General features: G+C 48.7%; 1 protein-coding gene across 1 annotated transcript in view; it reads right to left on the bottom strand.

Moving 5' to 3' along the window:
- Window positions 1-19,990, bottom strand: part of ANO2 (anoctamin 2) — a gene marked incomplete at its 5' end in the record, with an annotated part of 414,765 nt that overhangs the window by 267,073 nt on the left and 127,702 nt on the right. Inside the window, 3 exons of the mRNA XM_013008512.1 lie at window positions 2,666-2,730; window positions 11,731-11,772; window positions 13,290-13,345. Coding sequence (XP_012863966.1) covers window positions 2,666-2,730; window positions 11,731-11,772; window positions 13,290-13,345 — 163 coding nt within the window. The remainder of the gene's footprint in view (window positions 1-2,665; window positions 2,731-11,730; window positions 11,773-13,289; window positions 13,346-19,990) is intronic.

Below are 19,990 nucleotides of genomic sequence, written 5' to 3'. Positions count from 1 at the left end.
CACTGCCATCGAGTCAATGCTGACTCATAGCTGCCCTATGGGACAGGGTAGAGCTGCCCTCTGTGGGTTTCCGAGACTGTGCTTGTTTATGGGAGTAGAAAGCCCTATCTTTCTCCTGAGGAGCCACTGATGGTTTTGAACTGCCAACCTTATGGTAAGCAGACCAAATTGTAACCATGACACCACCCAGGCTCCTTATCAGAGGTGTACAGAGGGCTGTTTGGAAAATAACACTTGTGGAGAGTAGAGACTATGCACACCTTGGAATGATCTACCATTTCAGATCAAAGGGCAGCTTTTACCCAAGGGCCAAGTTCACAAGGGTTATTAGGAAAGGCGGACGGATGGAAACTAGAACGCCCATGATGAAGTGGGATACGTGATGTTGCCTTGTGGGCACTTCAATCCATGGGATGGGACAAACTGTATGGATCACTGACTGGAGAAATGATCTGCTCGGTCAACCCTAGCCACAATCAAACGTTAAGTCCTTTAGGCAGGTGGGTGGGAAGTGATGGTTGAGGGTGAGGCCTCTGAGTGAGAGCAGCTCTTACACTCTCCTCCCACCTCCCACCCAGCTTCCGCTTGATGAGTCTCTAAATGCCTTCCCCGCCTGGCCTCTGTTGGTGCCCCTAAAGCCTCTGCCCAAGCGCTGTCCGTCCACTCATCCACTGCTATCACTATATCTCTTTCCAGCAACAGCCTACAGTCCTGGAGAGCCTCATGCCACTGTGTCGGCAATAAACAATAACACCCTACACACACACACACACACACACACACACACACACACATCCCTGCCTACCCTCCCGTCAATGGTGTTAGGAGATGCACTAGACTGCAGTCTTCCTCTCTCGTGTGGCGACAGTTAAGCCACTGCTTTGGGGAGCAAGCTGAGGCATCTGCTCTGTGCTGTGGAGCAGGGCATAGCCTCCAGCCACACGCCAGCACACTGCGCCCTGTCTGGAGCCCAGTCAAGAAAAACTAGGCCTCAGAGCAGGGTTCACCTCCAAAGGCAGTTCCCTTCCTGCAGGCAAGGCTGCTTTGGTGGGCACAATGGAGTGCACATCGGAGCCACCTCTTCCTTAGCTGGCAGCAAGTCACCTGAAGTCTTGGGATGAGGTGAGCGGAAACAAGGCTCTCTGAAATGGGAGCTTCTTCTTCTTCTTCTTTTTTTTTTCATCATACTTTTCAAAACAAATGGGTAGTTGGAAAAAACAGGCGACAAAGTGGGTGGCCACTTGAGATTCAGAGAGAAAGATCAAAGCCCACCAAGAATGAAGGAAGCTGTCTTGGTATAGCCCAGGGAAGAGTCTAGGTGGCCCATGCTGCCTAAGAGGCAGCCAGGGACTGGGCCATGCTGGGCAAGGGGTTTGGTCACAAGCACCCTATGCGCTTGCTCCCCAACCCATACAACAGACTTCAGCTGGAACGAACACCTGCTGTCAGGAGACAGCCAACCCAGCTCTCAGCTTCCCAGGAGACATGCCGCATCTCTGCGTCTGTGTTTGGGAGGGGAACCTGCCCAAGCTCTGCTGCCCCCCAGCCCCCCGGCCCCGACTTCTTCCCTTTTCCAAGAAGAAGCTGGAATCCCTCCCTCTGGACTCAATCCTTCAGGCTTCTGCAATCCTAGTCTGCGGAATCAGCCGGTGAGTGATTTGCGCTGCACTTGCAGGCTGGTCACTTAGTCCATTAGAAGAGCCGCAAGCAACTGTGTGTCAGGGGGTCCCTCAGGTCAGTCCTGGGAGCTCCCTCTGTAAATTCAACCCCCCGACTTTTCCAAACGAGCAGGCTCTACCAAATTGCCTCCCAGGTCCCTCAGTTCAACTCCCGAGTTTAGGAAAAGCAGGATCTTAGAGACCAAAGAGGGCGCGTGACTTCTCTAAAACAATAGCCTGTAGTGGCAGGACCTGGACGAGACCCCTCAGCAGAGTGAGCTCTCACTTCACAGCAGGGCCTCCCAACACGGCAACCAGGAAAGAGGCAAGGTTCTTGAAGCCTATTGGGTTTCTGGAGCCATCAGCCCAACTTAGGGCCAGTGATCAGACCAGTGAGTTGCATTCCAGTAATTTCTTCCAAAGAATTTTTCACCAATGTTCTGCAGAAGCTGAGCAAACCCCCAAGGAACCAGGAACTAGACGTTTTTTTCCACGGGTGGAAATAAAGAGAGGAATTCCAAGACCTGTCTGACCTCCATTATAATCTAGAAAAGGCATACAAAAGACTCTTCTGCCCCTCGGGGCCACGAGTTTATTCCACGTGTGATTGACAATATTTTCCCTTCTAGCCAACACCGTGAGCACTTGAACATAATCCAGGGGTTTGCTTAGCCCAGGTCCCTCTCTAGAACAAGCAGACGAGTTTGAAGGTAAAGAGACACAGAGACCACTCCAGTCGCCTTTCCCAAACAGCAGTTGGGGAGTGAGAGACCAATGCTAAAATCTCAAGACGGCAATCAAAATGCGTTCCACACATACTATCAGCTACCCGCCCAGATCCATCCTGCTCCCCTGTCCTCAGCCTCTTCCCTGCACCTAAGACATGGAGCACATACGCACCGAACACAGACACCTCGCCTTGACCAACAGACTTCCAGGGGCCAAGCCGGTGGATAACAGACCTTTCCAGATTTGTATCTTCCCAAGAGCCCTCTCCCACATCTTACCTGATGAGGTCAATAGGTTGAAACTTATAAAACACTCCATAACGTGCCCATTCTTGATACAGCAGCTAAACAGGAAAAAACGAGAAAACAGATTAGGGGTGGAGCACCTTCCTTGGCCCATCCCATCCCATCCCACCAAGTCAAAGGTGAGCACAGATGCTGGGGAAATTGTCATTGGACACCCACAGAGAAGATATCAAAAAGCAGCAGGCTGTCGAAACTGGCTGCTTCTCATCCCTCCAATAACCAAGGTCACCTTTATCACACTCCGGGGAATCTCCTACGTGCCAAAGGCACAACTCCTCCCTCGTTCTTCCCTTGCCTGTTTAGTCCTGCACAGTGAGTCCGGTCATTCACTTATTTGCTCACAGAACCAGGATCTCTTGAACATCTATTATGTGATCTTTCAGGCACAGCCCAGGCTCGGAGCTCGGGGTCACTGCCATCACAGAGCTTAACCCCTGGTATGGGGAAACAGACGGAATATTTAGAAATGTCATGAAGACAAATAAAGCAGATGAAGGTAAGGAGTGGGGTGACCATTTATACGGCATTGTCAGGGGCGGCCTGAAGACCTCCTGAGAGGAGAAGGAGGACGTCTGAGTTGAAACCTGAAGGCAGTTGGGGAAGACGAATGATCCAGAAGGAGGAGCCCTCCTCCCGAGCAATGCCCTCGAGGCAAGTGCATGTCTCATGAAGAGCAGGGAAGTGGCGCACGCGCAGCAGTGAGCAGAGTGGGAATTCGTGTCATAAAACCCCGGGGCGACCAGTCAATCAGGGGCTTTGCTTATAGGCCATTCTTGGAACTTTGGACTTTGCCCTGAAGGAAGCCATTGAGAGGTCTGCGGCAAAGACACCATCTGACTTAGCGACGGCGTGATGGCTCTGGTGGCTGGGTGGGGAACAGACTGAGCAGGAGGAGAAGCAGGGAGGTGCTGTCATGCTCCAGGGGGGCCCTGATGGTGGCTTGGGCCATGGGAGCAGTGGGAGAAGCATGGAGAAGTGGTGGGTCCTGCTTAGACTATTCGTTTTTCTTTTTTTACCTTTTATCGTGCATTGTGTGAAGGTTCACACAGCAGATCATAAATTTACATTGAACAATTCATACACATTCTGACTCAACTCATACATTGCAAACCCCCCTCAATGCCCACTCTTATCTCACTGCCTCCGCATTTCCTGAGTCCATTCCTCCTTCTCTCCTGACCCTCTGAACTTCATTCTGGGGGAAATGCTGCCTTTTAGATTGGATTTGATTATATATTTTATAGACAGATTTATTGGTACATAATTTATATATCATAGAATTGAATAGTTCAATCATTCAAACATATCAAGGGGGGGCTGTATAATCATGACCACATCCATCCTAGAGCATTCCAGTGTCCCGTGATTGGTTCACCCGCACAGTGAACTGTGCAATCACAATCAGCTCCAGTGCTCCCCCTTCTGGCCTCCATGATTTACTCCCAAACTCCCCTTCCCCTCCTATCACACATCCCCCTCCCTTACATTCCCTGGGTCACTTATTATCATGGTACATCCACTCCTGCGCTTCACTACTGGGAAATCCCATAGAACACAATGAAAATCAAATCACACTAAGGCAGTAAGGATAAGATCACATTCGTATAAAGGCAAAAATACAAATAATCTGTGAGAGGGAGAAGACCCCCATCAACATTCAAGAAGCCAGGGAAGAAGTTTTGTCATGAAACATCTAAGAGACCCTTTCCCCCAGAACAAATTCAGGATGTGTCTATAGGAAGGTCAACTGGCCAAGTATCTGTCCAGCACAATCAAGGTTACAGTGGTCTCTGTCTGCTCATAGGGCTGTTTGGGACTCTTGCTTTGGGCTAGAGCGGATCTGCCAGCAGCTTGGTCTGGCTACATACTTTTCAGATGGTTTGAGGGTTCCCACTGCCCTCCATAGCCTTCTACAAATTGGGTGTTCATAATTTTAGCTCTGATACTTTTCTCTTCGCCATATTTGAATTTTGTAATTGTCAACTTTGGATCACACTAGCTGGTATGCTTAGTTGATTCCTTGCTTAGATCGCTGCTTGTTTGAATATAAGTCTTTAAGACCCCAGTCTCTATTTCAATTGATAGCCAGGCACCATCTTCTTTCTTCACTACACTTTGCTACAGCACACTTATATTCAGGGATCATTTCATGAAGGTGAGTATCGAGCAGGACCATGATGTGAGAACGAATTGGTCTTACGTTGGAGCTCAGATAGTTTAGACATCGAGGCAACAGAATTTACCATCAGATTGAATATGAGCATAAAAGAAAATTAGAGCTTTGCCTGGGGGATCAAAAGAATGGTGATTTCTTTTACTAAAGTGGGAAGGCTGAAGGGGTGAGCCAAGAGTTCAGTTCTGGATCCATCCATTTGAGATGCCTTTTAGGCATCCATGTGGGAGTCCAGAGGAAACAGATGGACATAAGAGTTTGAAGTTCAAAGGACAGTCCACATTAGATATGTAAATTTGAGAATTATCAAGAAGAGATGATTTTTTAAAGTCCTTAAGTGATGGATTCCATTGCCAGAGAAAGAGAGCGAATTAAGTAATCTGGGATCTGGGGCCTACGACATGTTAACACTAACTGCTCTAGGAGATAGTGAAGCCGCAGCAAAGGAGACGGGAGCAGAAGCCAGTGCTGTGAAGCATGAGTAGTGCCGTGGAAGCCAAGAGAAGCACGGGTTTCAAAGAGAATGAAATGGCTAGCAGTGGCACATGTTGCTGACGGGTCAACCCAGCTGAGAATGAACTAGCCATTGGATGCCTTGATTTTAAGATCAGTGATAACCTTGGCAAGAGTGGTTTAGGGGAAGGGTGGAACAAAAACCTGAGTGGAGCACATTCAACTAGTTAAGGGTGGAAACCATGCATCCAATGGGCCAGATAAAGCCATCCTGAGGATAGTTTTCATAGCAACTTTAACAACACTGACTCATGGACACAACTGGAATCAACCCCAGGAGTAAACCTCCTCTCGCAAACCCTGGTCAGCAAGCTTCTCAGATCATCCACTCATTAACAAAGTAATTGAATATTGGACAGTCAGTTCAAGATGACCTAACTGTCCACGCTGAATAGATATCAGCACATAATCATATGCGGAGTCTGTAAATAATTGATTATAATACACTTGCTGTCCTGTGTTGTTTATTCTCCTTACACATCACATCTTCCTATCCATCACACAGAATTCACAAGGAGTTCTGCCTATGGTGGAATCATTGAGAAAAGGGTAGTCGGCATAGTTCCACAACTTGAAGAGTGTCATGGATGTTTAATTGAACATGTAGGAATTGTTGGGATCATTTTCTAAAATCTGGACAAAAAAAAAAGAAAGAAAGAAAAGACTATCACTCTGTTCACTTAAGAATCTTTAAAATCGTTATACTAAAAATGAAATGAGAAAGACGGAGACCAGAAGAACTAGATGGTGCCCGGCCACCACTACCAACTGCTCTGAAAGGGATCCCATTACAAGGTCCTGAGTAGAGTGGGTGGAAAATATGAAACAAAACTCAAAATCACACGAATGGTTAGGCTGACTGATTTGAGTAGAGACTAGTGGAACCCCTAAGTCACTGATCCTTATTTTCTCTTCCAGTTTGAAACGAAACTCACCCCAGGGCCTCAAATTTCAGCCCAACACTAGACGGTCTGCAAGGGGAATCATACCACCAATGATGAATGCACACCTTAGAATAACCAACCATTTAAGGTCAAAAGGATAGTATTTACCCAAGACCAAAGCGCAGAAGGGTTGGGAAAGAAGGAGGGATGGAAACAGGAGACACAGGGAGGAAGTGGGATAAGGGATGGTACCTCGAGGAGATTGCAAGGCATGAGGTGAACCAAATTGAGGATGGGTTATGGAATGGAAAACGAATGATCTGCTCTGTAAATCTTCATTCAAATCAGCATAAAAGGTTTAAAAAAAACAACAACACTGAAATGAGAACTAATGTTTCTACTAGCCTTTCATTGCCATTGTGTCTCTCAACAACTGGAGCATAAAGCCAGAAACTACACAAAACCCAACAGAGCAAGGCTGCATCCACAGTTGCTACCATTTGCCAAGGAAGAAACTCAGGCACAATGTGGTGCGACACAGGTCATGATGAGAAGAGGGTGCTCCGAATTCAGGAGTTTTGATGCTGCTCATCCCGGGGGTGGGGGGGTGGGGTAATAGCTCCTGGAATAAGAGTTCCTATTGTTATGTTTCCATCTCCGCCGCCACCCCACCAGCCCCTCCCTCACCTCGGGTACTTCCCCTGTGCTGGGTTTTGACTCCCTCTCCTGAGTACAAACCCTGGTCTCTCTAGCGCCTCGTTGTCACAGTGGCATCATTTGTGGTCCCAAGGGGGACCGGTTTGCGTCAGGAGATATTGGCAGGGTGCCCCTCGGGGGCTACAGGACGTCACTGCCAGCCTCCCAGGCGCTGACCTCCAGAGCAAATTCCTCTCGAAGTCACCTGCCCAGCCCAAACTGCCACCACCCAGAAGAGGAAACCTAAGTAAGTTCCAAAAAGCCAGGATGACCTTGGTGGCTCAGCCCTCCACTGGCTAAGGCTTCGGATTGGACCCCAAAGTTGCTATGAGAAATCTCCAGAAAACCCCCCCTTTTGTTGTTGTTGTTTTTTCCTGTGAGGGACTCCCAGGTAAAGCATCCCTGGGTCCTTTCCACAGCTTGTGCGTGTAGAAAGGAAGAGCCAAGAGAGTTGTCTGAGCTGGATCAGAAAGGCCTACATGGACACAGAGGGGAGCAACACTAGGGAGCCCTCCAAAAAGAGCTGCTGCTACAGAGCATCAAATGCAGAAGGTGATGGAGCAATTGCACTCGAATGCCCCGGCCAGCTCACGTGTCCTTCCATCGCCTGCTCCTGGGAGGCACGGGGGACAGGTGAAGAGTGATGCGGGGTTTTGCTGTCTCAAGGAAGGCCAAGCAAATGATGCTAACCTCCAGGTTCCAGAATCCCAGAGCAGACTAGAAGTCAAGGTGAAGGGAGTCTTGCTCTGGAGTCTCTGCCTCATGCTTTGAGTAGGGTGTGCCCACGGTGACTGATAACAGGACCTCTCAACGTTCAGAATCTAGTGCCTGCCAATGTAGCTCTTATCAAATCTACTTTCTTCCTTAGAGCTACACCGCGTCCTTTCTTTACTGGCTGCCCAAGCCTGGAAATAGAGCAGGGAGGGTCTGCAGGTCCTATGTAAGGGATAGTTCCTTATTTTGAAGGCCTTGGATATGATTCCAGGTTTGTCTGACCCTCAAACTTTACATCAGGAAGCAACCACTCACAGGGACCTTCCCACCTACTGATGGGCTGGCAGGTAGCAAAGCCAGCTTCCCTGGGAATTGCATCTGACGGTACATCAGCTGATACAGAAAGCTGAGGGTTGGACCCCTTTGAAAGGCCCAGTGTCCCATAGCAGCATGTTGCCTAAGGTTCCTAGGCCTCTCTGAGGTCACCAGGTCCTCTGGGAGCAGTTAGAGCTGAGGCAGGAGGCCAGGTGCCAGCTGGAGCCAACTCAGCAGCACCCCTGCATGTGGGGCGTAAGCCTGGATTAGAGACACTTGGATTCGACTCTCAGGTCCATAGCTGCCCTGCTGTAACCTGACAGGACACTTCCACTGTCTAGGTCTTGCGTCACACGGGAGTCGGGCAAGGTGGGAAAACGAACCCTCCAAAGGGAACCGACGAAGAAAAGGACCCTTCTGGTCAGAGAGGCAACCTTATCAGAAAGTGCCGAGCAGCTCTGCACCCCTTCAGTGCAGCGGTTCTCAACCTTCCTCATGCCGCGACCCTTTCATACAGTTCTTCATGTGGTGGTGACCCCCCCCAACCATAACATTATTTCCGTTACTACTCATCACTGTCATTTTGCTACTGTTATGAATCAGGCGACCCTTTTGAAAGGGTCGTTTGGCCCCCAAAGAGGTCGCGACCCACAGGTTGAGAACCACTGGTGTAGTGGGTCACTTTTTAACCATCCCCCGGAGAAGGCAATCACCTGGAAAACCCAGGGCCAAAGGTTTAGACAATGACGAAGAAAACGGCATTGCAATGCTGTGCCGTGTGTTCCCCCCCTGAAGCTGATTGATGGGAGGGCCTGGGAGCCAGCAGTGGCCAGGCAGACCACAGAAGATGGAGGCCATGCCCTTCACAAGGAACCAGGCAGGCTGGGCAACTGTGGAGCTAGGCACTCACGCTGCAATCTCTTCCTGAAACCCTGGCTTCGAGGAAGGCAGGAAAGCCCTGTTCTCCAGAGACAGGGAGCTCCTCCTTAATTGCCTTCCAGGAAGGGAGAGAGAGAGAGAGAGAGAGAGACTTCCTGCCCCAGTTGGGGCTGAGTCACAGAGATTGCACAATGGTCTGAGGCAAGGGGGGTGGAAGGAGGTGGCCTGTTCTGAGCACCCCTGGATCCCCCCAAGAGGAGCCTAGGCCGCCTCCGGGAGCTCATGGGAATAGCGAGAAATCCCAAAGAAGAGGAAGGCGAACCATCCAGGTGATGGAAAGCTGGGAAACGTGGAGACCCTTGCAAACCATCCCAAAGGGTCCGAGTGAGGCAATTCCACCCTATTGTTCAACAACCCTGCTCCACACCCTCCAACTCCGAATGCAGAAAATTCTCCCTGGTGTCTGACAAGAGCCTTCCTGTAAGCCATCTCTAAGAACGCCCAGCTATTAAAATGTCATAAAAGTAAATAAATGTGCTTCACATAGTCAGAGATTGTACTCTTTTCTCCTTTAGGATATGTTTCGGCACCATCCACATGCCACTGAAACCACAGAATGGATCCCGCCCCGTGGGGAAACTCCCTACCACCATACGGAAGCCATTGGCTTGCTCAACAGGGGCACGGCCACTGGTTGGAGTGTGCACTACAGAGTCCCTCTTAGGCCCCCCTTCACCGCCATGGATGGACAGGCCCGTCTCCTCTCCCAGAAGGACAATAGCACCCCGATAAAGTGGACAGAAAAAGCTGCCACTTCACACATGTGGCTTCTCTCGTCCTCCATGGCAACAGAGCTGCTGTCCCTCACCACAACCCTGGCAGCCAAACTGGAACAACGAAACTGGTCTGCAAAGCCAAGGGCAGGCCACCAGAAAGGGGGCCTCTGCCTTGTAAAGGCACGTGTTCACATGCACTGCACATCCTCCTGACATTGACCTTGACTTTGGGACTTATCCACTACAGTGCCTACTGGCCCCAGCTGGTCTCTCTCTGCCTCCCAGAGTCTAAGGCGGGGCATGCTCTAGGCAAAATATTGGCTTCGGCAAATCCTTTTCTGGAAGAAAAATATTTTCGTTAAAAAAGAATTGTTGTTGTTAACAGTGATCACATATCACTCCACAACGGAGCCCTGGTGGTGCTATTGGGTAAGCATTAGACTGCTCACCCATGTTTGGTGGTTCAAACCCACCAACCACTCCAAAGGAGAAAGTTAAGGTTGTCTGCTCCCCTATAGATTTACAAAGACGTAGAAACCCTATATAGGGTCACTGTGATTCAGCACTGACTCCTGGGAAGTGGGTTTTTGGTAGTTTGCATTGTCTATAATTCTTTTGTCTCCATTAGTGGAGATACAGGGGTATAACTGGCTTCTTTAATAAGCCCCATGTCCCTAGAATTTTCCTGTAACACTCTCCTTTGACTGGCTGGGGGAGGGGGGACGAGGATCCACCAGCCAGAAGGAAGTTTCTTAAGTGGGCAATGGGTGGGAACCATTTAAAGGGGAGGCATGTCAAACTAGAGGGTAGGAGGACAGAAAATGTTCGGGGTAAGAGAGGTGAGATGTGGCGAGAAATACTTCCTCCTTTTCCTTTAAATCTGATCCGGGACTTTTCAGGAAATTAAACACCGTGACTATTAGCCTCAGATAGAAAACAGATGAGGTTAAGACATGGAAATACTACAGCAGATTCCCCGGGCAGGCAGCAAGGGGGCATGTGTAAGCAATCACAGCAGTATTTCTGGAAAAGACCTTTTATGTTTTTAATACTTAACACTTCATAACAGGGACTAATAGGCAGGATCAAAAGTAGCCTGCTCAAAAGGCAACTTGGGGGATGAACGATTTTCCAGACAACAGAGTTGGGGGGAGGGAAGCGTCTTGGGCTTCAATTCCTCCTCCCTCCCACCCTTGTCCACCAGCCTGCCTTGGCTCACTGGAGTTGCTGAAGGCTTCAGCAATCTGGGCGGGACAATGGAATGAAGAAGGTGACAGGCAGAGAGATGGGGACGTCCCTCCTAAAGAGGCTGGGGTGGTCCACAGAGTGCCAGGCCATGGCAGGGAGGAGGGGACACCCATGTTCCTGGTGTCTCGGCAAACAGAAGGAATGCAGTGTCCATGGAGGGTTGGGATGAGAACTGTACTGCCGGAGTCGTGGCTCTCACTGGAGAGATCAGTCTACTAGAGCCCTTCTCCCCTTAACCGTGACCTTCAATTCCTAGCGGCCCAGAACATGCAGCACGACTAAGACCCCCTCACCCCCAAGTTCTCACTCTCCATTTGAGCTGTACCCCACATACCTGCGCAGGGAGTGAAATGAATCATTTTAAAGCGACCCAAGAAAAGCCACCACGGCATGAATCATCATACATTTTTTCAAGCAGGAATACTGGCTTTGAGAGTCAGTTTATGGTAGCAGTATTTATCTTGAAGAAGGTTCCCAAACCCCTTCTCTGCCTCAGTTTCCCTGTCTATAAAACAAAGGATTTGGGTATCCATGTTTCTCAACCGTGGTACTCTGGTCACGTACAGATGGGCTGCTTCTGGGTGGAGCTATTGGGGACATCATACGACAGTAAGGGTTGTTGCCCCCTTCTGGGTACTCAGGGCCCATGGTCTGCCACAGTCATTATGACCATCTGAAAGGCCTCTCACATTTCCAAATGCCTCCCTGAGAGAAGAACATGGAAGAATTGCTGAAATCGAAAATGTAAAATACTGCTACCCAACTTCATACCTCCCCACAATCTTCCGTATCTAAGACAACCGGTCTCCCTCTGCTCAGTGCAACGTAAGTCAGGCTTACCTTTCTGTCGTTCATGTCGTCCCCGGGACTGTCATATTCACCCTGTGGGAGAGAAAGACATGCTGAGCAAAAGCCAAGGAGTTCTAAAACATGAATGTCCAATGGGGGGAAACGTTGTTTTCTTCTCTAACATCTTCTTTTCTTTCATGACGCTTAAGGAAAGAGAGCATGACACGCGTGGCAAGGGGTCTGGTGCCCCATTTTCTGACTCATCCCTACCTGAAAACAAAGATGCCCCCCTTCATATTCGTCAGAGACTGGCCTGCACCTCCTCCCAATAAATGCAACCTGAATTGGCTGTTCCTAACATGGGTGAACGCTTCATCTGACAAGCATCCCAGGACGACGTCATGTCTACCCTTCAATAAAGGGCAGCATGTAACATCATACATGCCTATATGAAGTATGATGGCAGTAGGACGACTGGGGCGCCCCTCTCAGTATCCTATATGGATCACTGCATGTCAGGTGCTTAACTCGTGACCAATAAGGTCAACTGTGGAACCAGGAGACATTCCGTTCAAGGACGAGTCGGTCACACATCATCTTGGAGAATATTGCATTCTATTATGAGGTATTCAAAGCATGACACTCAGTCAAGGGAAATCGTTCTATTTTCTTTACTAAGGAGCCCTGGTCGGCAGTTTGAACTCACAGGTTGTTCTGTGGGAGAAAAGAGAAGCTTTCTGTTCCTATCAAGCAGCGGTTCTCAACCTGTGGGTTGCAACCCCTTTGGTGGTCGAACGACCCTTGCATAGGGGTTGTCCGATTCATAAAAGTAGCAAAATTGCAGTGGTAAAGTAACAACGGCAATTATTTTATGGTTGCAGGGTCACCACCACCTGAGGAACTGTATTAAAGGGTGGTGGCATTAATAAGGTGGAGAACCACTGCTTCATAAAGCTTAAAGCTTTCTAGCCACAGCAACCCCAGGAAGCAGTTCTATTCTGCCCTCAAGGGTCAGATTCCAATGCTAGGAACTGGCGCAATGGCAATGGGGAGGGTTGGGTTTTATTTTCTTTACTTAGTCCAATGATTGCAGGAAGATTTGTAGACTCCTTTTGAAAAGGATTTTACAAAGAGAGCATTCTGACAGGTAGAGTGAGGAGGCATTCCACATCCACGCCAAATCATCACATAAAAAAGAAGAGCTCCCAGGCATTCAGGGCTCTGAAATGAGGTTGTGTATCACCCAGCCATTTGACCTTGACTTCCCTTCCACCACCACCCACCTGCATCACTGTCTCCTCCCCTTAACGGTCTGCGTGCATGTCTGCATGTTCACACTTTCACCCTAAACAGAGTCAGGGAGTCCAGGGAAGGTTCAAACACAAACCAGTTTGTGTGATTGTCTGGGGAAATCCTTGCGGAGACAGACTTTGAGATGAAGAGCAAACCTCAAACTGGGGATTGTTGTCAGCAAGGACTCGCCCACAATTCATGGTCGCCTTCTGGGCAGTTATTCACCTAGTGTGCGCAAGCTGTGGCTTCCAACTTTGTGAAGGACACAGGGAACACCTAGATTATGTTTTGGGGTTTGCTTGTTTTTAAGTACTTACATCATGAAGAGGGTAGGCAGCCGCATAGACATTGTTCGCTATCAGAGAGTTAATACCTAAGGAAGAAAAGAACGTGAAAAAAGTAATTCAAGGGTAGGAGCTTCTCAACTCACCCCTTGTCTTTTGGTGAAAGACAAGATTCTCCGTTGAGAATCATCACATTCTCCTCAGCATCACGTCAGCCGAGACGTTTCGGTCATTCTTATTATAAAAGCAATACTTTTATTATTTCCCAAGCACCAAAGTTCTGTTTCAACATCAAGCATGTTCCCTCAAGGTTGATATTTCCCCTGTCTCTGAGATTCAGAGAGCTCCAGTCCCGTTCCGTCCACCAGCACCACCGTCATGGACACAGACACAGAGGGAGAATGTCTGCATTCAGTAGCATCCAGAAATGCCTATGCATTATTGCAATGACAGCCCTCAAAAGCCTAAGTCCAGGAACTCCACAGAACTCATCCTGGCACTTGCCTTTTCCTTCACAGGGTCGGGCCTTCTTCATGGCTCGGACCTATCTGCCATCCGGGACCATCAAAACCCGAGGTAAGGCGATAGTTGTCCCAATTCTTAAAATGTAGTCAGGGGGCCCCCTGAGAGTCGCCAAGTCCCTTTCAGGGATTCTGCAAAGCCAATACTCTTTTAAAAATCATACTAAAACATAATTGCTTTTGGCTCTTATTCACTCCTGAGTGTGTAGTAGTACTTCCAGAAGCTACGAGTGTTAATTAAGTATCATAAATGCTGGCACAATAGTTAAATGCTTGGCTTCTAATCAAAAGATTGGTGAGTCAAACCCACGGGCAGCCTTGTAGGAGAAAGATGTGGTGATCTGTCCCATAGAGAATACTCTAGAAAACCTCAGAGGCAAATTTGACACGCGGTCTGAGTCAAAAACAGCGCAGCACATGCAATGTCATTTTTATGTGTTTGTGGTTTCATCTCTTTTCTTTTTCTTTTCTAATGTAACACATCTGAACAGCTGCAACTCACCTGAATAAAAACTCTTTGGGTATGCTCAATAAATTGTAAGAGTCTGTTTATCCAAACCCATGGCCACAGATTCAATTCTGACGCATCACGACGCTAGATTGGGTTTCTGAGGCTGGAGATCTTTATGCTCATCTTTCTCCTCAGAACAGCTGATGGATTTGAACTGCTGACTATGTAGTTAGCGGTCCAACACCTACCTGCCTAGGAGTCTAAAGTGGTTTTAGACCCAAAACATTTGAAAACCATACCACCTTTGCATTTGTTTTAATCCCTACAGTATCTCACACATTGACTCAACTAAATCGCACGTAGCAGACTCTACTCAATATGAGTGAACTAAACAAGTGGCCCCATCCCTGTAACTCCAATATGCTCACACCAGAGCCTCTTCTGCTCACCATAAAGTCCTTGGTATGTGCTTGCTTCATTCATGGTTTTATTCAGATACTATAAAGGGGTCTGTAGGTTCTGTCTGAGTCAGATTAGTCTGTCCTGGTCTGCTGGCTTCCAGATGGGAGGGATTTAGCTCTGCCCCTCACAACACCAAGGATCCTGCCTAGCAGGGATCCACAGTGAACCCCAAGGAGGGCTGAGGAAGGGGGATTTTCTGAGACAGTGATTTCCCTTACCTCACACACCCTCTCTGCCCTGAACCATTTTTTCCAGAAAGGCTGTAGACAGTGGTGAGATGAGGGGATCATGGGTTTGGGATGGAAATCCACATAATGTCCAAATGCTCAGTAATCCGCTTGTGCCCAGGTCTGGATAACAACAAATCTAGACACCATCTACTCATTCAAATTCATGACTTTCCACCTCCTCCTCCCACCCTGTTCCCCACAGACAAGTTCCAAGACCACCCAGCCTATCACGTGTCTCCCCTTACTCGTCCTCACGCCTGGCCTGTCTCTGGGGGTTTCCTGGAGGTAGGCTGTCTGGCAGCACCAGGACCCCAAGTGGAGTGGAGCCGGAGAGGGTGGGAGTGGCCACACTCCCAGTGAGTTGACAGCTGTGTGTTTGGGTGCTGCCATCACCAAGGGGCCAGTCCTTTCCGGAGTCTACGTTTCCTCCTCAGCTTGAACATAACACATCAGAAACCACTTTGGGGCGCATGAAGGAGCAGAGAGTGAATACAAATGACAGGCGTGTGGGTCAGATGGAGGAAGGATGCCCTGCCGTCTTGGGGGAGGGGTGCCCCGTTGATCAGGGAGCTGCAGATGCATCCTCCTCAGGAGACCCCGGGCTCACTCTGAGCGGCCCTAATCAGTTCAAGAGCCAGAACCACAGCAGTGGGAAGCCATCCTACAATAATCAAGAGGAGGAGTCCCAGACCAGGGCGGGGACAGCAGGCAGATGGGGGTGTAGTTCAAAACTATGAAAGGGCTGTCGACATGGATAGAGGCTGAGGCATCACAGACAGGGTGGGCCCCAACTGGACCGCACCCCATGCTCTACCCCCACCCTGTCCCTGCGCTCATACCCCATGGTCGCCAGGGCAGCAAACTTGAAGGCACCCCCCACCCAAATTGCCAAGGAAACACGACACAGGGGTTTCACCTCCTCACGCTTCTGCTAATGCTCAGCATAGCCGCTGGAGTCTCACAACCTGATCCCCGCATGCTGCCTCCAGATTCTCAAATCGCTGAAAGTCCAAAGCCACCGGGCCTACCCTTGTCTCACAGAAAGCTCCATTTGTTCTGCACGGTCTCACGCGGGGTCTCCCTTCACTTGTCGGTGTTGTCTGCCTTCAGTTGTGCAACTCCTCACATCCTGCAAAAGCCTTGAGGTCAGAACACTCTCCTCATCTTTCGCATTGACGCTCAGAACTCCCTCACTGCTGGGCACACAGTGAGGGGAGCTGGTCTCTCCCGAGTCATCTCTCCTCCTTGATCCTGGGCACTGCCCCACTAGCCCCACTACCTCTGCCACCCTGTGCTGAAGAAGTGGAGCACTTACACACGGACACGTGAGTCTTTCCTTTAGAACCGGCAGGAAGGCAGCTGCCACACCTGAGTTGCCCTACCTCCTATGAGCACCAAGTTCTTGAACGCAGTGCTTCTCTATCCTCAAGGAGGCGCACCTCCTTCTTTGCAGATGCCACCCTAAGCGCAGTCCCTGTCGGTGGCTGCTGGGGGAGGAGGCCAGACCAGTTGCTGTTAAGTCAATGCCCACCCGTGGTGACCTCATGGGCGTCAGACAAGGATCGGGGTCCGTAAGGTTGGCCACGGTTCACTTTGCTGAAGGAGATCACCAGGCGCATTCTTCGATGGTGCATCTGGTGACCTTGAACGGCCAACCTTTCAGGGAGCATGTGAACCGTTTGCACCCCCAGGGACTCAAACATGAAAGGAGGAGGCATGAGGGGGCAGGGGCAGCACGGTGGAATGTTTCACCCAAGATTGCTTCTCCTGGGGGCCTCTTATTTCACCCCCAGACTTCAGAAACCAAGAGTCTGCCCCCAAACAAGCATGGAAATCCGTTTGAAAGAAGAAGAAAAGAAGGAACCAGTTTTGTTTTTTTTAACCAAAAAAAAATGAAAAGAGTACCGGCTTTGAAAATCGAAATTCTGAATTTTCCCCTTTCTTTTCAACAGAAAAATGGGCTAATTGGTTCCATCGTGCATGATCTATGTGGTCAAAATGGCGAAGCTGTCTTTCCCAGGATGGCATCTAGAGCCTTTCTTCTCTTCCACAGACCCAGGGAGAGGAAGAGAGAGAGGCTCAATCATGTGTCCCAATACTTAAAGGCCAGGATCTTTCCTGTACCCCTGAAGAGAGGCAGTGCCTCGCTTCAAACAGAGTATGAGAAGACGAAGGCTTCCTCACTGATCCCCATCCTCTGCACAGGTTTCTCGCCTCCAAATCTCCATGTGCTTTATACTGGCTGCTTAGAACGCCCACCCCTGCCTCCTCTCTCCACTACAGGCCCCAGCTCTCTGCAGCTGGATCCCACCAGACTGGAGAGCCCTGCCCCTTTGCAGCCATAGGAAGCAGAACAAACAACAAAAACACACTCTAGGTGGGCCCAGACCCCCAGGACTGGTGCTTGAGAGCACACGAGCAAAATGCAAGACCAGAGGACTAGCATTTAGCTTCAGAGATGGTTCTGGCTTTCTGGACACAAAGGCACAACCAAAGCGCAGGAGTTTATGGTCTGCCTCCCAAAGAGAGTCTCATTAAACCTGCCAGGCCTGCTGGGTGACGGGCCCCATGGCTCTGTTCCCTCCAGGCCACACTCAAAAGAAACTTTTATCCACCCGGACAGGTACTTACAGCCATGGTGCTGAACTCCTGAAAACCCATTTGGTTTTCATTCCTCCCAGAACAAGGCCCAGTCCACCGAGGTCCTGCTTTCATCCCTGCACTGCAGCCGGATGCAAATCGAAACCAGAGGCCCCAGACTGTGCACTTAACAGAGACTATATTTACCCATCACCAAATTGTCTTGACGTGTGCTTAATTACTTAAATGCCTTTAATCCCAAGCCTTTTCTTCTAACAAAATATAAACCAGTTCAGCTGGATGAATGATAAACCAGATGTTTACAACACACAACATGGTCTGGCTTTGGTCAAAATAATTGAGACATCGTCTCCTGTGTGGGGAGGGGAGATGCCCAAAGCATACATTTGTTTAAATGCTCTGACACCAAAATGTCCATAAAAAGGCAGCTCCATCCATCTGCAATTTTCTGTCCGTGAAAAGGTAACAATGACTTCCATATGAAGGGCAAGCAAAGGCACTTGCCCTTCTCTGATATGGTCAAGGTTGCTTCCGTCTCTTTTCATGGCAACGTGCACTTTAGAGTCATCGAATAATGGGGTAAACTTCCAGGGCCCTGTTGGCTGACCTCCAGTGATGTGACATTGATTGCAAAGGCCTCAGGGGGCTGAGCCAAGTTTCTGATCACGCACTCGCTTCCAACACCATGCAGGACCCCGATGCACCAGGATAGTCAGTTTCTGGACGTGGTGTGTGCATTGGTACTTACTGCTGTCTCTTCTGAAGGTTATCAAAGATAAGTTTTAAGTTAGACAGTCCATCACCGAATGTCAATCCAACCATACTTTTTCAAGGTCAGCTCCCTTGATTGGCTTTCTTAGACTAGTTTGTACCCTGTGCACGCACACACACACACACACAGAGAGAGAGAAAGAAAAGGAAACAGACAGATCATTAAGATTCCCAACGACTGACAGAGTATAAAAAGGAATGGTGTGTTCCAAGGGTAACAATAATACAAATGTATGAACAATGTTAGGAAAAAATAACAAGATTCTTGGCCCTCTGCAGACACCCTTGGGTGCTTCGGGAAACCAATGGGCGAGCGACTTCACCGTGCACTTTATCATGGAAAGAAGGCAGGTTGCATCACTGTGCATCTTCCTACATGTAACTAGGTCAGAAAGCACCGCTGATCAGCCATTTTACCCAAAACTTTGGGTAAACACCAAGCAAAAGGCTGGCATCTGTTCTCGGGTCCTGGCCTCTGAAGCAACATGGTGCCAGGTCTGTCTGACCATTTATCAATCCATCGTTTCTACCTTGAAAACTTCTCCTGAAGAGGTCCCACCTCAGCTGGAGTCAGTTTCTCACCTAGCAGGGGCTGGGATAGGACTGACTCCTAGTGACCCAAGGAGTCAGAATTGACTCAGTGGCAGTGAGTGTGTGGGAGAGGACCAAATAGTTCCTGCCAACTAGCATTGTCCCACAGTCACTCCAAATTAAAAGACAATGGTGTTCAGTGAACTTCAGTGGAAATGTGGGACTAGAGCAGGGCCGGGGTATGTCTGTCTCTTTCTCAGAGAAGGTGATTTTTACATCGAGGTTAGTAGGTAAACTGAGGAGGGGCGGCCTGCCCCTGGGGAAGACACTATTAATTGTATAGAGCCCCCAAGTGGACAATCCACCCGGCATTACACTCTGCAAGCATGCCTTTTGTTTCTTTAAGGAATTTCATTTCTGCCCTTGGGGACCCAGGCCTTGTGCCGTAGGCTACCTGGATGTTGACTTTTTAAAGTCAACAGATTCTTCATAGGCCACATCATAAGGATCCAATTTGGAAGCCTCTTTAAATGAACTGTACTTTGCCTCCAACACACCTGGTACAGATTACAGGAAGTGCAGTACTCCTTTGGATGTGAAGCTGAAACAGCCTTAGGTGAGGGGAAGGAGATGATTGCTATCCCAGCACTGAGCACTTAGAAATCACAGGACTTCGGTTCAAGTGTCTTTCTTTCACGGTTACCCAATAATTGGCAACTTCAGACCAACATACATGTTCTTATTTTCTTATCTGGTTGTGATATATTGTAGTTCTGCAAGGCATAGTTTTGCCTTAGTGAATGAGCATTATCGAAAAATTTGCCTTGTGTTTAACTGTTCCTATTTTTCTTAAGCAGTGTTGTCGTGATTTTAATTTGTACAAGGGAATATTCTATGTATTTTAGCTTAATAATTTTTCCTATATATGTATTTTTATTTTTGTCAATAGTATGCTAAATTCTACACCATTAACTACATCATTATTATTATTAGAATTACCAAATGTCCCCTGCAGGTTACCTATATTATTTTTCAAAAAGCTGATAATATTGCCTCTAAAGTGGATCAGGGATACAGATAAACCTTAGTTATATGAATGAATTTAGAGCTTATGCTTAATCACAAGTCCTAATCTATTAGCTCTTATGATGTGGTCCACCAGGATAT

The sequence above is a fragment of the Echinops telfairi genome, unplaced genomic scaffold (genome assembly GCF_000313985.2).
Source record: "Echinops telfairi isolate 266 unplaced genomic scaffold, ASM31398v2 ScPeMD7_7356;HRSCAF=8355, whole genome shotgun sequence".
Lineage (NCBI taxonomy): Eukaryota > Metazoa > Chordata > Mammalia > Afrosoricida > Tenrecidae > Echinops > Echinops telfairi.
The sequence above is the reverse complement of the archived record's forward strand: the minus strand, read 5'-3'. Positions and strand labels throughout refer to the sequence as shown.